Below are 20,213 nucleotides of genomic sequence, written 5' to 3'. Positions count from 1 at the left end.
TGCCTTGAGGAGCTTAAACCATTCTTCTAAATGACATTTCCCAAATTAGGAAAAATCTTTGGAAAAAAAGAAAATTTCCTGTAGGTGTTCAAATAGGTCAAGATGTAGTGACGGCAAAAAGCTGTAGCATACGACCTAAATCAATTTCAAGCTCATCAAACTATTCAGTGAGCCCTTATCTACCAGGGATCGGGGACGTTAAACGCACCACTTTCATCAGGAGAGAAACATGGCATTATAGAATTAAAGGCAATCATTCAAATGAACCATTCCCTTTTAGCAGACAAGATGACCAATGACCCCCACAGCATGAGAAAACCACCACAGATCCACTCAGCGTACAGGTCAAGGTTTCACAGCTTTCCACTAATATGCCACCAGTCTGTGGTTTTAAACAAGAGCAAGATGATGGGCATAATAAAGTTACTCTAGTCATAACTGTCATCCTCTCATGAATGCTTTCTCACTTATTAGGTTATAGTAGTTAGAATCTGCAGAGGTGGTTGGTGTGCTTGAAGATAAAACATCCTAGAAGCGGAAAGGAAAAAAAAACCAGATTGAAGCTTTCTGAAAGTTTGACTGCAGTTCTTGAGTGTCTGCATCCCACACAAATGATAGCTGGCGTGTGCACAGCGAGATGGATTCTGCATTATCAAGGCAACTTTTTAACAGCTTGGTGGAGAGAGACAGTTAAAGACGTTTCTCCATCTTTCACTGTTTAGATAGTCAGGAAGAAATACAAAACTCCTCTTCTTGTGCGCTGACGATAAAAAGAGAAAAAAAAAACTTCCTCTTGAACGTTTGGTTTGGTATAAAATCATAGCCTAGGGGACACATTAAGCAAAACAGGCCAACAGTACGCTTTAATATGTTACAATATAAAGGATATTGAGGTATTATTGGAAATGATACTGTAATGTAATACAAATGTTAAAATCATCTACGCTTCGCCAAAGAGGGCCACTGTCCGGTCAGGAAGCTCTCATGTCCCATAAATCTTCATGATCCCCAACATTTATACAAACATGAAACTGTGTCGTAGAGATGCATCACCTATATGCTTTTCATTTAAAAACATATATGCACTTAAAGTCTAAATGGTGAAGAATAAACAGTAAGAGGTAATTGCCCTATGTAACCTGTGCTAAGATACAGTGGCTTTACCCATAACACACAGCTCTGGGCCTCAGTCCAATAAATTCACTGCTGCCTAGTCTAAACGGAGCCCCAGGACAGGAGCTACTGCCTGGATACACTGCAGAGCACAGCCGCTGGCTTACTACAAGTCTAGAGGGAGGATGACAGAGCCCGGGCCTGACTTTTCAGCCCTAGAAAACTGATGCTCTGCTCCTTAAGATGGAGCAAGTTTACATTTAAAACTACATCAAAAACAGATTTTTTTTAATGCTATGAATAAATAGGTGATTACTTTTTTGTTTCATCAGCGCTTCTTCTATGCTGAGTTAAGCTGTGAATTTGGTCCACCTGCAGCACGTCCCCAGAATTTTAGACAGTGGTCTCCGTTTTTATGTTAATCAGTACAGATGGTAGAAGTTACCTGCAGTAAACTGTTTAAACTTGCCTTGCTCGTATCAGCCAGCAGCTCGGTGACAAAGACTTAATCTTGGTCTCCACTGTAAGTCCTAATCACTAAAGCCGGTCTTGTTTATTTTGACTTGACTCTAAAACACGTTTTACGCTATTTTGGGTTTGAAACTTTTGATCAGATGTGATGAAAGCATATTTGGAATTCATCATCATCGTGCCACCATGCTAAAGCAAACAACTTTCTATTATTTACCAATGTTAGATGGTCTGTCTTTTCCCCTTCAGTGTCAGGATTAGTTGATCATCCATCTTTTTTCTTTAACAGCCTCCAGACTTTCTCTAGAAATCCTGTGCTGCCCCAGAGCCTCATGTACTTAGTAGGCAAGTACAGCAAAACTTTGTCCTTGAGTCTGAACATTAAGGCCAGACACTTGTGACACTTTTTGTCATTTAAAAAAAGCTATCTGTTCTTTATCTCTTGGCTACACTGTGATATGTGATATGTGACACATCAAATTATGTATATCCAGTTTAATTTCATTAAAAGAAACCATTTTATGAACCTTTTTTAGTGTAAAACGACTAAAATACAAGATGACTGGCCTAATTTAAAGTTTACAGAGGAGCTCTACGAGGTGTATCCAATCTGCCTTGTGTAGTCAGTTTCATTCATTAAAGTGAAAGACTACTGTTGCGCCAGCTGCTTCACGAATGACACTGACATAGTTCTGTTCCAGAAGTTTCTGTTTGGTAATGGTGCAGCAGACGGCCACTGCTGTCCAGCAAATGACGATGTTGATTTTTCAGAAGACTTTCTGACCCATTAGAAAAACACAGGTGTGCATAAAGTGGCTTCCATGATGGTTGGATCCATTTTGTTGGGTTTAATTTTTTTCATTGTGCACGCCAGCCAGCTGGTCAAGGAACAATTGAAAATACAAAACTAACAATACAAAATCAATTTCTAATTTTAAAATTGCTTATTTTAGTAGTCATCAGTTGACGTTGCTAAATTGGTATCAGAATAGGCAGTTATGGACTTTCTTAATACAAACAGGCCAATAAAGTTATTGTTTGCTTTGGGTACCGCAGGCTACATGAATGTGACTAATTGCCCTCCAAGCCCAAATCATTCTTTTCACCAGACTTGTTAGTTCAGTTGGGATGTTCTAATTTGCCTCGTATATTTGTCTCGGTGGAATATGTTGACCAAGCCAAGTGTAATGGGACCACATTATTCTGGTGGATCACGGCACTCCAAGTGCAAGCCTCAAACTGGCCATATCCACACTGGGCCGAATTAAAGCACCCATGAACTCGGCGCTTGCTTTTTTCCTTAACATTTGTGCATCTCTTGGGGTAAAAGCATGGAACTCAAATTTGAAGGCCTGTTTTGAAGTGAAAGCTCAAGAATATTTATCATTAAGCATTCTCATCCTATAGAGATATAACAAAGAGAAAGGTGCAGAAAGAAAAAGATTGTGCACATTTCTGCTTGTGTTTTGAAGTTAATGGAAGAAAGCGTGGATAGCACTCACATAGCTCTCATGTTATTCTCAGGCAGCAGAGGGATCTCCAGAATTTTGGTGTTGGATTGCATGACTTCATGGCTGGCGGTGGAGACGGTTTTGCCCGTGATGCGGTGGACCTGGTAGAAGGCATGTGGTCGCAGGAGGCGGTCGTCTGCGGTCCCTATGAACAGCTGCAGGGTGAGCGGCTCGCTTTCCATGTAGCCATAAAGCTGGCAAGAGAACAAAGAGACCCAGGTAAGAGGCAACATCAGGTTTTAAGACCTCCATCTCAGGCAACCCCTCATTTGGGAAATCGAGACTGGACGCACATTAGCAACTGTTAAAGGAACCTTTATTGATAGCTTTGACAAGGCAGAAGAGCTGTGAACATGAGCTCTTTTTCATTGTTTGTTTTTTCTGGTTGGATTGGAGGCTCTCTCTCAATGGTCTGCTGTTCTTTTCTGAGATCTTTTCTTCATTCCTTTAGGAAGAGAAATCAAAAGATTTTTTAATGTTTCTGGGTGTTTGAGCAGGAAACACAGAGACAAAGACTGATAAAAGTTTCAAGGCTGATACTTAAGGAGATGACTGGGAAAAAGTTTCCAGTATAAAGGTGGGCATCAAATGGATGAGATCAAAACTCAAACTCTTACTTAAACGGTTCAAAATAAATAAATAAACAGTACAAATCAATGGTTTTTCTGTAATGATTATCAACACAGAGTTAGCTATTAAACTTATTAAAACTTTACGCCTGAATGCTCATAGAGCAGGGAGTGCAGACGTGTTCCAGCCCCTTTACCTTTGGGCAGTTATGAACATGCATTATGATTTCCATTAAAGCGCGCAGACTGTGTCCCACTGTGATGAAAGAGACTCCTGTATCAGAACCACCACTTCAAACAACTACCACTTCCTCTAGCAGCCCGCCATTAGCTGCTACTGCTTAACTAATAAAAAGATCAAATCTTCAAAAAAAAAAAAAAAAGGAAAAATAATCCATGCCTGTGCACACTGTTGAATTTGGGTTCAAATGTACTTCAAATATAAACTGTAACTGCCAATTTAAATTCAATGTCCCGGGATAATTTTCTGTCTGTGTCTAAAGTAACATCATTCGATCATTTAACCAAGTGTGTAATGGCTCAAAAACATTCAAATGCAGGCAATGCTTCAAATTCCAAAATGTGGTGAAGGGCAACTGATACTTTGTGAATGATTTCTGACCAGAATAATCCACTAACCAAGTTATTTCTAGCGGAGCCGAGTCTTAACACCATAGACCTCCCAGGATATAGTTTCTCTTTGTAATGCAAATTGTTCCTATGGCTTAGAAATCTCTCCAAACCTAAAAACTATCAAGATGCCTCTGAATCCATCTGGTATACATAAAACCCCAAAAAGCCTAACTTCTGATCGGGCGGACCTCCACAGATCCACCCAGGTGGCTACTTGACCGCATGTGACGTTTACTGTGAGGGATCAGTTACTTAAGACCAAGGCTCAACAAGCCATGACCATCTGAAAAATCCCACAAATTGGTCAATTACTCCAGCGCACCGCTTCAGACCAATTTTGTTTGAGCTCCATCCGAGTGAAAACAGTGGTAACGTCAAATGGAATAAAAGACCCCTGTTGTTTATCTAACAGACTGAGTCATATAATGAAATGAAGACCACATGTAACCTATGACATAATCTGATTAATGGGTTTATAATTACCTTTGAGAGGGCAGGCAGGAATTGGGGGGGCGGGGGGTGGTGTAAAGAAGAGCAAGACTGGTATAAGACTGGAAAGTTATTCTGAACCTGATTGGGTGTCTGTGGAAATTAGTACCACAGTGTCATCGACACCTAAGGCGTTTGGTTTGAGAGCAGATTTGTCTGGATACAGTATCAAAAGTCATTTGGTCTCATAATAAACACAAGGATTAAATGGCCTTGGTCGGCACTCGATGACAGCTCTGCTGGATGCAAGACAAGGTAGAGGATGTGCTCTTTGTGGTCTCCGTTACACAATTTTCATTATTAATTATCTTGAATAGAAATAGAATATGACCAGTCACCGGAGTAGATTATATATCCATATGCTTCAATAACCTAAGCACCGGTGGTTATCTGGCTTGGTCTTTGATTCAGATATCGAGGGAGTGCAGAGGGAGTGGTAAGACTAAGGCTGTCATTCATCTCCAGTTCCAACCATCATATTTTTTCTCTTGAGCTCCCCATAGTGTCTCTAGCAGCTGTCTTGACCTGGAGCTAGTCACACATGCTAGTCATCAGTGAGTTAGGCCGAGGTCAGGAGCTTCTTGAAGTCTTGGCATCTCAAGGGACCACTTCATCTATAGAGTGATCTCACCGGCAGACGCTGTCCTCTTGTTATATTTTACTTATGGTGTCACCAGAAGTAATTATCCATAGCCACACATGCTACCAGTTACGGGCGCATTGAATCAGAGGAGGGCCACGGTGGAGCATGAGGTACAAATCTGAAACATCGGAGCGTTAAATTGCATGACGTTGCCTTGTGATTTAATAAAACGCTGGCAGCCGCACTACAAAACCGTGTCATCTGCGGCGATGGACTTTTTCTGATTTCTCTTTGACCTCCAAAACATTACCTCAGCCGCCACGTGGCGAGGGCCACAAAAGAAGCGGGAGGTAGAGGAGGTTCTCGCTCCTCTCATCCTGCTGTAGCGCACGGCAATGGCGGCGGCATCCTCGCTCAAAAGGAGGAAGTGATTAATGAGGTCAGGTAGTCCTCGTGGTGACGCTGCTCTTCCCAGCAACAAACGAAGGCAGCGTGATCCCCCCTGAGCGACCTCACTCAATTCCTTTACCATATGTGCTCCCCTGACCCTCTCGCTACAGTCTCCCCCCATCCCACTCCTTCACCTCTGCTAAACTCCTGCGATGCTCCCTCAACTGCACGCCACACGCACAGTGAAGAATTCACTTCTTCATTTTATTCTCAAAGTGGGAATTAAGACAGGGGGAGTCAAGACTGTGTAGACAGAACTTAAGCACCTGCAACCTCAGCTTTGCATTTGTGTCTGACGCTGTCTGTGAGAGAGCCACTAATTTTGACCAGATGAGCTTCTTCTTGCTGTAAAATATGGCCTATTGGGCTGAACGCGCACTATATGTTTATTTTGAGATCACTGAAACCTGCCTTACATTGAGGCAGTTGTTCCCGGTGCCAGCTTTTGCCACTGTGTCAGCTTGTTGTATGAACCGATTTCTGAGAGCCGACGCTCGAGTGAAACATCGCGGCCATGGCAGCTGAGGCATTAATTGCATAATAGTGTGCAGCTGTATTGTCTGGGTCAGTTGTGATGATAAATAGGGATGTGCCCTCAGCTCCATCAGCAATACAGAAAGCTTTAGTCCTTGGGAGACAGCCCCAGTTTCCCCCCCCCATTTTCTTATTTGCTTAACTCAATGAAAGTCACGTGTGATCAAATAGCAGCAGAGGGTGTTTTTATTCCAATAAATATAATATATTAAGCGGCGTATTTTTCACAGTGGATTTTATCCTTCAGCTTCTTTAGTAAAAGTGACATTGTTAATGCTGCTGCAACCATTCAAAGAGGGGATTTGAACATTTAAAGTTTAATAATGACTTGGTGGTAAATTAGATTTGTCTGGCCTGGCTAGAAATTGAGTGTGAATACACTTCACAGGCCCCGCAGCGAAGGCTGCCTTCTATCCCTCTGCGGTGATTTCATCACCGCCTGGAGAAATGTCATGACTCGTAGAAGTCCACGTGGCGCAGAGAATCGGGGGGGAGAGGGAGAAGGCAACTGGAAGCAGCAGAGGAGGGGTTGGGGCGAGGGGGGGGCTGGGGGGCGGGGGAGGAGAACTACAACAGCAGATGCAGGCTTTTTCCCATTATCACGCTCTCCTCTCTGTCAAGTGCTGACACACTCACACCAGCCAGCCTTTGCTGTACCCAATTAAACGTACACTCATCCAAGCTGTCTCTCCTTCCAGACTTTACTCCATCGCCCCCCTGACCCTCTAATGTCTCCCGTGTCTCATATTGAATGCATAACGCAACATATGCAATCCTTTAATGTGCACTGTTTCCATGGCTTCACATGCTGCAACTTTTATAAGCAACCAAACAGCTATATCCTTTAAAGTTTTTATTTTTTTTACTAATACTTCGAGTATTAAGGGTGTAGCTTTGAGCACAGGCCCATGTGTAGACTACTAAAGGTCCAAATTTTATATCAAATAACATTGTTTTACATTTTGATTTTATCAGCCATTCATAAGACCCATCATTAAAGCCTACAGAAAATTTGTGTAGGATGATGCACAGATGACTGCTATGCCCCTAAGTAGCCAGATTACCCACTCGTATCTTACCTCATAAATCTGCGGTCTGGTTGTCACCTCAAACCAGTGAAAACGATGTACACATCCCTCAACTTTTTCCACTTGTTATTAACTTGTAATTAGTGGCAGCCCAATACCAGTGTAAGGGAAGCCCCGCAGATGGAGAACCACAATTTGAGAGTGGCATAAATGCCCCTTTGGGCAGCAAATAATAGCCCTGACTAAGCTCTAACAGCACTACAGGGTACACCAATCCTTTTGAATATCAAACATAAGGCGGCGGTAGATTTAATGAGCAATTAGCAGCTACAGTATGGAGTGCTGCAGATCAGTGGGTTCTTCTTTTGAGACATTACGCAGCCAGCAAGGACCGGATCCCAAGGTGAAACCGCACATGCGAAAAACCCGAGCACGTGTTTGCTTAAATCTTTCATGTCATCATGGCGGAAACATACTGCAAATTTGATGTGCATTACATAAAGTTGCAGAGGAAGAGAGATGGGTATTAAGTCACGCACACGTTAATAGGGATGATGGCCACATCCTGAAATTACAACATGTGTGTTACTGCTTTAAACTTAATGAGAGAGTGCATGTATGTGTGTGGGGGGTGAAAGCCCTACAGGCCAGTGATTATCCTATATGAATTAGCCATAAGCAATTCTGCTCTGTGTGCTGCAGGACAGGTTTAATTCTCCACAGGTGTTGTTTGCTGTTACCAATGGCCTGGCGGATGTCTGTTTTTCCTGTCTGTGGTTGAACTTGAATGCTGCTGCAAAATCTTGAGCTGAACTCATGTTAGATCGGTTACTCTATTGTCAATGAAAACTTTACAGTTGCAGTTGTCTTTTTTGAATGGTCTGCTCAGTTAAAAGAAAAAACAAACAACCAAATAAATCAATGTTGTGGTTATATTTTAAGTAAAGGTAGACCAGGTTGTTGGTTTTTCCTGAGCACGGCTTCAGACATTAAACATAGCTGTGGTAAGCAAGGGGGAGAGTCTGGAAGAGTGTGAGAGGAACTGTTAGAGTACCCTAGATCCCCTTAATGGTGTTGTGGTCTGATGTAGTAAGTAAAGTGGAAAAGCAGCAGTGGGGGTCACAGAGTGGACCGGTGATGAGAGAGGGGGTTAAAAGGCTGGAGATGCAGAGGAGAGGAGGTAGGGTTGGAGTCTGACTTCAGAATAGATGGCCTTGATTTGGAATGGAAATTGATGAGATGAGTTGGTGCAAATGGTGAAAGGCTAGGGAGTCATGGTAAGCCAGGATTTTCATTGGCGTATGACTGGAGCAAAGACCTTCCATTCTCCGTGCAACCACCCATCACATAAACACCTCTGTGTGTCAAGGAAAAACAAGACAGCAGTAAATGTGCACACGAGCGTCTTGGTTTCACTGTATATTAGCCGCTCTCTCTACGGAGTACTTTGTCAGTGTGGAACCTGTGTATCCCTGTATGTTTTTCATCATCTTGCTGTTTTTTCTTTTCTTTTTTGGGGGGGGGGGGTTCATCCAGAACTGCTTTCCAACACACATGTCACGATTGCTCATAGCACGTGTGTCTGATCATCCATGACCTAAAAAAAACAATAGAGCTGTGGATGGCTGGGTTTTAACCGAGGTAGGCCTGCTGGTGTGGGTTTGGGAGATGGTTGAAGGATGAACGGTTCACAGGGAGTGACAGCCTCGGGCCCACCAGGGAGGCAGAGAGGCACCGGTGCATGGAAAGAGGAGGTGGCCTCTGATGGGTACTGACTCCCGTGCACCACTGTCATGCTTAGCCAACCTCAGGGCTACTCAGGTCCTAATCAGCAGGATACAGAGCATCTCTTGGGGCAGGCAAGCCAAGCCACAGCTGCCTGGTGACTCCCTCTGCCCCTTCTCTTTCCTTCTCTCCACACACTCCAGTCTCAAGAATCACGAAGAACACACACACACACACACACACACACACACACACTGCCTTAGCTTCTTCCTACACTCGTGCCCTTGTGTCATTATTGACTCATTCTCCTTGACTGCACTTCACCCATCCAGTGCCTGCCACTCATTACCTCAGGGCACTGGGGACTACACCATGCGCCCTATCCTCCAAGATTGTAACAACACAATTTCTTCACATCACCACAACAAAGACAAAGGGAGTGCTTAGGAGTAAAAAAGTCAGGTTTTCAAAAAAAAAAAAAAACCACCACATTTTTCTTCTTCTATCCTTTACCCTCTAGCATGTACACATGATTGCCTAATCCTCATAGATTCATCTTCCTGCCAACTGCCATGCTTGGAGTGGTTTCCACTGTTATGAAACCCTCAAGATATCCCAATTGACTGCACAGGCAATATCGGGGTCATAAATCACTCCTCACCAAGAAAAGAAAATGTGAGGTATGTGAGCAAGCAAGCAGGTGTGATGGAAAAGCATCTGTCATCGTATTTTCATCTAATATTTGGTCAGGGTGCTCAGCGAGGGTTGGGAATATCCTCAGAACGTTGGCACTAAATGGGCGACTTTAAATAACAGAATCAAATCATGAGTGTAAATATTGACAGGGCCACGTGTAAAGACACTCAGGAGTGTTATTTATGAGTTCCTATTCGGCCCCCGAGAGAGAACAAGTCAGAAATTGTCGTGACCTAAAATCAAAACGAGCCTGAGTCTGCTGGGCCTCTTACTGTAGCACAGTGAACTGTGAGGGGTAAAGTGTTGATTCACCTGCATGTTGATATTCAAAGGCTTGTAAAGAAGGGGAATAATTACCTGTATTTACAGAGAAAACCTGCAGGTTGACAGGCGTCTTTATAACACAACATTGGCCAACAGCTGTCAAATGCATTTGACATTGTGCAGACCAGGGTGTGCTGACAACATCTATTTACAAAATAGCTGCGGTGCTAACAACATTTAAAGCTAAGGATGGACCACCAATTAAACTTTATAGGTCCAGGAACTTTTTTTTGTGTGTTTTTTTAGGCTTGCAGAGTCTAGCTGCATGGAAAGCAGGCTATCTGCCATCTAAAACCATTCAATCCCTTCTCTGACAGAGCCAGTAAATATTCATATAGTTAGCAGGATAGATATAGTTTAAATGCAAATAAGCTGCTTCAAAGACAAGTTTACCTCAAGGACATGCACACACGACTAAATCCCCACCTTGTGTAAACTGAGATGTCAGCACAGCGTGATGACAGCGGAGCTGAGAAAGGAGCTCTGTGCTGTGCCGCTGGTGAGACTGACGTGCGCTCCTTAAGTGTTTGCAAAATACAATAGCGAGGGGCGATGGTTCTCCTCCAGTCAGCATGCACTGCTGCTGGTCAGAGTGACTTATTACAGCAGCAGATTCACTGTCAGCTTTAGGGAACATTTAAAAATGCAGCATACAAGAAAATGCTGAGATATATAGCCTGCAATGTGCAAGTGCTGCACAGCTGCTGTCAGAAGTTACAAGAAAGGCCTGCATTTTTTTAAGCTAGCTGACTAGGGAGACAAATTTATTTATTTTTGTCTCTGTGCATGTGGTTTGTGTGTAGAATAGAGCGACTTCATCTGTAATGCCATTCTGGTTGTGTAATGACATATAAAATGATCTGTAAGTGCAGAAGGTCCATCCATCTGCTGTTCAAAGCCTTCTGTTTACGACGGGCAGCGAATGGGAGATAAGAGAGCTCAAAAAGCAGAGGGAAGTTAGCTAAAACAGCTTGATTCATATACTGAGTAAACTGGGGGGGCATACCAGGGTTCACTGCCTGTGAATCTTGCAAATCCATTTTAGTAGTGTCTAGAGCTGAAAGTCATCATAATAGATCCATTTTAGTCTTAACAGATAGAGGCACTGTGCTCAAATCATACTCATTATTCCAATATTTGGAATCTGATTTGCCAAAATAGCATTAAAAGATTACTGTAGCTAATCATCTCTGGATGGTTTGAGCAGCAGTCGCATACAGTAGTTTGTATTTAAACACAGTCTAACCAACCGAATCTGATTTCTTCGAAAAAAAAAAAGAAGCAACGAACATCAACGTTGTGATTAATGAAAGAAATGTCAGGGCTGTGTTGACTTTGCTCTGTGACTACATGCTGTCATAAAATAATCAACAGCCAGACGTTCATGTCACCAGATTGGCGTTGGATAGAAAACTGCTGTTAATCAGCATGCACTTGTTACCTCTCATGCTGTAATGACAGCAAATTATTGCACAGTCTAAAACTACAAAGCTAACTTTGTCTCTGGGTAAATAAAAATGTGCACAGCAGCAGCGTTTGCTGTTTGAACATTAGTGCTGGCAGCATACCTGTACCACAGGGTGTCCTCCAGACAAGGCCTTCACGGCTCCTCGGCTCCCCTCAGTCTCATAATGGGCCCTGTGGTGGGACTTTGGCTGCACTTCTATCTGTAGGTTGTACGGGCCGGAGCAGGATGGAAGCTGCCAGTCAAGTGCTGGCAACGATGGGCTGTAATTACATGACACATTGATTGTTATTAGGTGAGAATAACACTATGTATCATTCCCACCTTTCAACAGGATAGTGAATTCACATTTACACGGTCCAAAGATTTTGCCTTTCTGGGCTAAAACCCCCAGTGTCTGGCTTTTTCTTTCCTGAAAGAACAGTGAGTTGTACGTTTCCACTTTGCTTGGAACAAATAAATGAAGACATATGGCAAATGATTGTCTTTTTATGTACGTTCTGTTTTCTCTATTTTGGTTTTCATCTAATTTGCCAAAGTATGAACTACCATATTTTTTTTCCTCCAAGGATCCAGGGTTCTATCACTGTCAAGAAGCCTGAATCTAAACTAAACTTGCTTTAAATTAGCCTGAAATTGGGACACTTTGTTGTAATCCAACTGGCTTGAGCCCTCTCCATTTCATCATGGTCTCTAATCTAATCAATTGAAGTCATCCCCCGACTGCGTGTAATTCCTTGGGTCTGGGTAATAATTAGTGGCCCCCGCTTTCCCCCTTTGTTTTTTTTTTTCTTTTTGTGAAAAATAAATGAGAGACAAATGTGCCCTGGTTAGAGCGCAGCATGTTTTGCATTATGGTGTGGCAGGTGGAAAAAGACGCAGCGAGTTAAGAAAGTGACAGTGGGAGGAAAGACAGTTCTGGGGCACAAAAACAAATCTCTCACCGCCTGGCAGTCAGGCAGTTTTTTTAACACATATATGTGTGTATATATATATATATATTTATATAATATTCAATTTTAAATTGATAACTGTAAAATTCTAAAATACGAAAAGCTGGTGTTGAAGACAATGGTGTTATGGAACAAGGTCAGCCACACACCCTGCCTTGGAGCATGATATCTCTTTCTCAGAGCTACAGCTGGCCTCCCTCAACATCATTGTTCTCCTGATGGGGAGTCACAGCTTCCCATGTGAACACCGTGGAGATATCTAAACCAAAACAAACATGTGCAAGACAATATTTCTCTTTGCCGGATGCCTGGTAAACGCAAACCCCTGACCTGAAGAGTGGCTCGACTGAAACCAATCTCTGGCATCTTTGTGGAACTTGCGGGCTGTTTGTTGACCCAAAATGAACTGATTTCCCCCCGCAGGACTTTATCTGCCTATTCAGTGCATGACATCACTTTAGCTACACAGAGAAAAGATGGGCCGATGGCGCGACAAACCAGTGGACCGCGCCGGCTGATTAACTCACAGGCTGCTTCCCCTTCAGCCAGCCCTGTCACCATTGCTTCCTGTTGCTCAGTATCTTAATCAAACACTTGATTTCCGACAGGAAAGTGTGTTATTGGCTTAAGGGGGGGGGAAAAATGCCAAAAGGGAACAAAAAGAAAAAAACCCCGCTTTGCTCAATTGACAAAAATCAATACTATTGTTCAGTGCAAGAGTCTATTTGTCTGAGTGTGTGCATGTGTGACTGTATTCGTTGTTATATTTGTGTGAAGGTTGCGATGGCAACGGCGGCACATGCATGCTGGGCAACTCCTCGATGTGAAATACGATTTATGAAATAGTTCTGATCTTCAAAGGGAACTCCTTTGGAAGTGAAGGGCATGTAAATTGGAATCTCTGCCTTTTGAAGATTAAAAACTAAAACCATCTTGTCCTCGCAATAAATAAATAAAAAACATCATAAATGTGGGGGAAAAGAGAACAATGGAGAAATGGAATTGAAGAAATGTGATGAATTGTAATATGTAGAAAATCCTGACCCTCAGACCAAGCGTTACGATCATAAATCTGTCTTAAGCAGAGACACGTAGACAATTTTCTTTTGGCAAAATTGCTGGCTATTTCAATTTCTGAACATTTAGACTGTACTTGATAGAGAATTACTAAATTTATTTGACACAGCAGGAGCTGGTTCAGCCTACCTGAGGTACGGCTTGGGTTTAGACCAGGAGTATGGGTGCTGAGGCACATCCAGGAACCCCCCACAGTAGCTCTCCTTCTTGAGGGCCAGGCGGGAGGGGTAGTCCTCGTGGCAGAGCTCTCCATCAGGACCAAGCTCCTCGCCTCCAGGTTCCACCTTCAGACTCATGGAGGCTGAGTGGTCCAGCATCGTCTTCCGCGTCTTGACTGGGATTCCTTCCCCCATGTCTACCACCCCATCTGTGGTTAGAGCGTTGATTGCAGCCACAATGGCAGAGTTGGTGTACTGGTTGGTGTTGGCAAGCCAGTTATCATCCGTAACGCTGACCCTGGGGGAGCCATGTGGAGAGGGTGTCGGTGACTGGTTGGGTGAGCAGGGCGTTTGATGGTAGGAGGTGCCGTTGAAGCTGTATTTTCTCTTCCCCATGCTGCCACCGCTGCCTCCACCGCCTCCACCGCCTCCACTGTAGGAAGGGGAATTTGGTCTAGAGCCACGAGGTTGTGCCGGCCAGCCTTCCTCAGCCACGGCTCCAATTTGAGGGGAGGTGGATGGTGAATTGTGAGGGGAGCCTGCAGGGCCACTGGCATGTGGGCATGACAGAAGCATGGATGATCCTCGGGGAGAAACACAGGGAGACTGCCAGGGGGAGTTCTGCGGGGAGTTGTCGTAGTTATAGAACCCTGACTCATAGGATGACGCCTCAGAGTTGCAGCTGCGTGAGGAAATGCTGCTGGCAGGGCTGAGGCAGCTGGGATCACGGTACCCCTCTGCATTGGGGAGCGACAATGTGACGATGGAGTTGACCCCCCCCCGTTTGATGATGTGGTCCTCACTGCTGCTCTCTTCAACCTCATCCTCAGGGTACTGGCTGTAGGCAGTGATCTCAATGCGGGGGCTTTCCAGGGCTGGAGCACCATTGGGTCTCAAGCTGTGCGGCAGATAATAACCCGATGCTGCATGATTGTCACTGCTGTATCCCGTCTGGTGGCAAGAGGAAACTGAGATGACTGGACTGGACTGTAAGGTATGGTACTGAGTGGCCAGACAGGGGCTGCCCATACCCAGAGGAAGAGACAGGCTGACGTTTGGTGTGTAGCTGTATGCATCTGAAAAATAAGAAGTATATTTAAGAAACAGAGAACCACAAATATGTCTTACTTTCCAGAGAAAAGTTCAGAATGTAAAAAATGATATTCCCATACAACTAAACTGCATTTTTAAAACGAGCATAGGATTAGTTCTGGCAGGCCTTGAAGTGAAGCTCAGTGGTGTCAAAGCCAAACAGCCCGTATCAGAGGATAGCTAAGTTAATTCCCATCTTATTGGGAAAGCTCAAATCGAGCATGTTAGTTAAACTACCTCATCTTGCATAAAGTCGCAGCTGCCTGTGAAGTCACTTTGCAAAGCCACCTCTGCCTCAGCTCCTCCATTTCAGTCTATACAATCTATTTCTGATGTATTCATGCTCCTTCTCAGTTGTGTCTGTCCCTGCTGCTGTTGTCACTGTTTTTAGGGTTTCCATGTTTGTTTCTCCCAGAGGTTTCTTCCTCTAAAGGGGGAGTTTTTCCTTCCCACTGTCGCCATGTGCTTGCTCAAAGGAGTTTGTCTGATTGTTGGCATTTCTCTTTATTATTGTAGAGTCTTTACTGTATGATATTAAAAGCTTTGAGGTGACTGTTGTTTTGATTTGGTGCTATACAAATGAAACTGAATTGAATTGAATTTGTAATGCTTTGCAATGTTAACCAGTTTTCTGAATTACCACAGGGAGAAATGCAAAACTTCTTGGTAGAAAATAAACTGAGAGAACATGTGGAAGAAAAAAATGTATTTGTGAAAGACACCATGACTAAACGTAATTTTGGAGAAAACTATAATTGTAAATACAGCCTAACTGTGAGGGAATGTAATTTCTAGAACTGCTCTGGTCACATTTAAGAACAATACCCCTACACAAATCTCCCCAGTATGTTTTTCAGATTCTGACTAGCCCACTTCTTTATAAACATCTGGAGAAGCTTAGCAATCATCTCAAAACAGTTACTGTATGAGGTTGCTGTGTAGTCGCAAGTCCAGCAGCCACTCTGTTTGTTTGATCAGTTCATCTAAGGCTTTATTTGGCACACCCTGCTGTCATATGTACTCTACAGGAATTCCTCCAGCAGCACTGATGGATGCTTTATTTGATTGATTGCATCACTCACTGAGTGAATTAGGCCCTCCCCTGTGGAAAACTGACAGCACTCTCGCATCGCTCTGAGCATGTGATTAAGTCAAGGAGAGTTTGCTTTTGCGCTACACACAGATACACCACCGGTACACACATAAACAGAGGACAAGTGCAGGCAGGTACACAAGGAAATCACGTCCAGTGCAACAATATAGAGCCCAGATAGCTTGGAAGGCAGGCATGCATCTTCAGTTAGCCTTGACACGGGTGGTTGCTGTGTCAACAGTTGTAAACCTCACGCCTGCCTTTTATTGATAACGTCAATGAGGGTAAAAATAGCTACAGAAATAAAACCATTCAGTCTGAAACCCAGCAAAGGGCATTCCCCTCTCTGAACCATACGATATTTGTTAACCACAAAACTGCGTATCACATGAAATGACAGATCTGTCACATAACATAAAATATGTGGGTAGGCAAAGCAAAATTAGCTTATGAGAGTCTATTTTCAGAGGTAGTAACACTATGTGCGTAGGGCATGTTTAATATTCCAGGAGATGCGCATGTATTGTGACAAAAACCCAAACTAAATTGAAGTCCTCCTTTTGAAAACCATAAGACACGTTTATTCACTAAACCTACAGACTTGGAAAAGTTACTTTTTATGCGGGGTTAGAAGAGGCTAAATGTCAAACCCCTTTAGAGCCTACTTCACAGATTTACAATGTCAGAATAGCAGATCAGTACGCACCTTTCTCCCCTTCCTTCTGGACACCTTGGCTGTACTCAAAAATGTAGCTGAAATCAAACTCTTGCTCTTCATGCTGAAAACTCATTTCTGCACCACTCATCGTAGTCTTTCAAAGTAAGGGCGAGTGTGCATTCAGCTCAGTCTTCGCTGATGCTCTTTTTCTCCGGTTTGAACAGATGATAATCTCCTGCCCACTCTAACCCTTGTGACACACCTCCTCAGTTCAGGCCTGACTGACTTTGCTTACAGTTGCGGCTGTTTTTTTTTTTCCCCTTCCTTTTGAATGTGTGTGATCAGTGCACTGCGCTGCAGCACACTTCACTTCTTCTAACACCCACTCAAACACACTGGGGCTTTCACTCTTGTTTGCTGCATGATCTTGAAACTTGGCTTTTCCGGGTGACACGCATCACGACTGCCGAATAACAAAATTGGGAAAGCAGATCAGATTTTGTTGGGGTGAAGCGAGTAAAAGAGAAATAAAAATGAGTCACTAACAAGAGGCAGTGCCTCCCCGGTTGTTTGCAATGTGCTGAAAATGCAGTGCAAGCAGATTTAATTTGAAAACACAAATTACAGCGTGCTCTCTTTGCCCTCCCCAATTTTTTTCCAATTATGCTATCATGATCAAAACACATTCTGTCCCTACAACCAAACTAGTCTGACTAAAGAATGGACGGGTTTATCCGCAGGCATTGTGGTCTAGGCTGGGCTCAGAGTGACGGGACCTCATAGAGAGATAGGTGGTCGCCCACAAAAGTCATCTGCAGCCTCTGGAACTAAGAACTCTGGGGCCACTTATCGCACATGGCTGAGTATGGGCTATGGCAGAACACCAGCATGGTCTGTGCGTGTGTGTTTGTGTGTGTCTGTGTGCTCGCGTTTGAGTGTCTGCGTGTCTGAGTTTATGTGTGACAATAAAGCAGCCCTCGCCACACTGCTGGAGCTGTGTGTGGTTAAGCACGTCTCCTTGTCAAGCAAGCTACCCCAGCATCCCTGCATGCACAGATCACAGTGCTCCCTCTTACTCACAAACACATGTATATACACACACATCTGTTACAAATTATAAAGCTTAGTATCGAGGGACTGAACTGAATAATAATACCGCCTGCACCCGTCCCTCTCTAACCTCAAAGACAAAATTAAATTCCTGAAACCCGCCAAAAGCCAGTGATATCACCACTATGAATTAAGGCAAGGCGGACTATCAGTGACTTGTGATCAGATTTTGCCCTCTCACTCTGAATCACAAAGCTATAAATAGAGAGTTTGCTTTTGATTGCCTGGGAAAGCAAATAATATTTAGCAGCTTCTGGGCTATCTAACCCTGAACTTTAACATCTCACTCGGCTCATTTGGAGAAAATTTTCAGTATTTTTTTTTTAAAAAGGAAGTAAAGTAGAGAAATTGACATGAAGATCTTAACAAAGACTGCAGGTGACAGCAACAGCGTAACCCCCATCATATTTCACTGCACATGATGAGAAGCACCTGCAAAGATAGCTGGAGACACCTAATGGTGTGCATGTAAACTGAGCTTATCTGATTCTTGTGTATTACTTGTGTGTTATTTTGTGCGTTGTCTTTTAAATAGAACAAAGGGAGGTAAATCGTGACACCATCAAAAAGGCCAAAAAGTTTCTTTAGAATTTGATATTTTTAGCTTGTTATAATTAAACATATTTACCAAAACAAACGCTTAGACAATAATTTAAGACGTCTATAAATATATTTCAAGTTCTTAAAATCTGAGGGTATAATGCAGTGACAGCTCTCAGTAATATCATCTCACAGAAGGATTAACCCCGAGTTTGCCCTGATGCGCTCTCCATTAGTTTGCATTAACTGCAGCACCTGGTGTCAATCCATCTTTAAATAAAAAAACAGCTAAAGCGAGGTAATATATATATGTATAGATATATGTATATACAGTGCTGGTGATGCGCAGTCATGTAGGGTTCTTTACCTTCTTCTGCAGACTTCATATCGGCGGCGAGAGAAGTAAGTAACTGGAGTCCCCGCTCCTTGCCGGTTGCTGCTCCAAAGCTGAACTTGGAAGTGACGCTCAGGCAAAAGGTATCCTGCATTCAACAAGCGATGCGCAACTTTCACCGGCTGCGAGGCTGTAATGTGCAACGAGAGTATTCAAAACACCATTGATTCTCTAGACAAACCACTAAACAGGAGCATATTTCGCTAAAAGACTCGTTGGAAATCGAGTGTACAACTTTGAACCACACGGCGATGGACTGCGCACCAAAGGAAACGGGAACAGGGGGTTAGGAGAGCCGCGCAGGTACGGCTGCTAAAGGGACGCTGGTTGAGGTGAGTTTTGCTCTCTTCGACCCAATGAAGGTTTTAAAGAATGTCCACAGGTCTGTGACGCAGAGCGGTTTGTCGGAGGGGCCGGCTCCGGTGCTTTTAAAGTTGGAAAACACCCTCCGTCCTCCCGTCAGTGCGCCGCCCATTGAGGGTTGACGCTGCCGGCTTCTGCAACCTCCTGGACCGCCTGATGATGTCTTTCATCCTGGGATCCCAGCGGAGGAGGTGGGAGGTGTGGTGTGTATGTGTGTGTGTGTGAGAGAGAGAGAGAGAGAGAGAGAGTGAAAGAGAATGAAAGCCCACACACAAGGTTAACGTTGTGTCAACAAGAGATCCGTTATTCACATTTTTATGATAAAATTAGCCAACAAAACAATCGCAGCGAGTATTCATTTCCTGCAGCTGCTGAAGGCTCAGATTGTTTTCGAGGGATTTCAGAAGTTTTCTTCTTCTTCTTCTTACTTAAATCCCACTGTAGCCTCTCTTATCAGCAAACCACCTTGGGTAGTTCTCCACTGTTATCTGTTATGACGAAACAGTCTTTGTCCCATGTTTTTCTATGGATAAACCTGGTTTGCATGTGAGATGTTACCTAAGTTTGGGTAGTGGAGTTGATGGGGGGTATTCTACAGCAACAACAGATCATATTGTACATATATTGATATGGCTATAATGGCCTCTCCCATTTACATTGACAGTCAAGTTATTTTGATCATTAAAACATTTACTCAATATGCATTTTCTTCTTTAAAAAAAACAAAAAAACAATATCACATCATTTTCCAAAATATTTCCCCAAATCTTGTTTAATCTCAGTTTAATCTGTTGCATATTGCTTATATTACTTAAATGTATGTTGTAATTTTGTTATTTTTTGTCATTCTTTAAAAATCCTTACCAGTTCCTACAGGTATTTACGTGAGACTACAGTGGAACAATGATGTAACAACCAGTGACAGGTTTATTTTCTTACAACAAAGGAGAAATAAATAACTTTTTGTTACCTAAATATTTAAAATTACTTCTTGTGTCAAATTAAATCCAAGTGGTAATAGCAGTGTTCAGGTTTGATGCAGGTGCCCTATGAAAATCTACACATTTCTCAGTAACTTGGTCACTGATTTGTAGTCATTGTTTAAAAATATATATATATTTAAATTTTGGTATTTTTTTATTGTAATTTTCCACCTAGATAAATAGAATAGTGCACCATTGATC

The 20,213-nt window shown here is 43.1% G+C and overlaps 1 protein-coding gene across 2 annotated transcripts in view; it reads right to left on the bottom strand.

Annotated features, from left to right (window-relative positions):
• Positions 1-19,185, bottom strand: part of LOC116326767 (nuclear factor of activated T-cells, cytoplasmic 1-like) — a 60,019-nt gene extending 40,834 nt beyond the window's left edge. Inside the window, exons 1-5 of one of the 2 annotated variants that reach the window (XM_039618991.1) lie at positions 18,931-19,185; positions 18,640-18,796; positions 13,751-14,855; positions 11,695-11,854; positions 3,087-3,289 (exon numbers count right to left, since the gene is read on the bottom strand). In XM_039618991.1, coding sequence (XP_039474925.1) covers positions 3,087-3,289; positions 11,695-11,854; positions 13,751-14,855; positions 18,640-18,760 — 1,589 coding nt within the window. In that variant the 5' untranslated portion in view covers positions 18,761-18,796; positions 18,931-19,185. Of the gene's footprint in view, positions 1-3,086; positions 3,290-11,694; positions 11,855-13,750; positions 14,856-18,639 lie in introns of both variants that reach the window. The other variant, XM_031748187.2, reaches the window with a different exon arrangement.
• Between the last annotated feature and the right edge of the window lie 1,028 nt (positions 19,186-20,213).

This window comes from Oreochromis aureus, linkage group 11, assembly GCF_013358895.1.
Source record: "Oreochromis aureus strain Israel breed Guangdong linkage group 11, ZZ_aureus, whole genome shotgun sequence".
Lineage (NCBI taxonomy): Eukaryota > Metazoa > Chordata > Actinopteri > Cichliformes > Cichlidae > Oreochromis > Oreochromis aureus.
The sequence above is the reverse complement of the archived record's forward strand: the minus strand, read 5'-3'. Positions and strand labels throughout refer to the sequence as shown.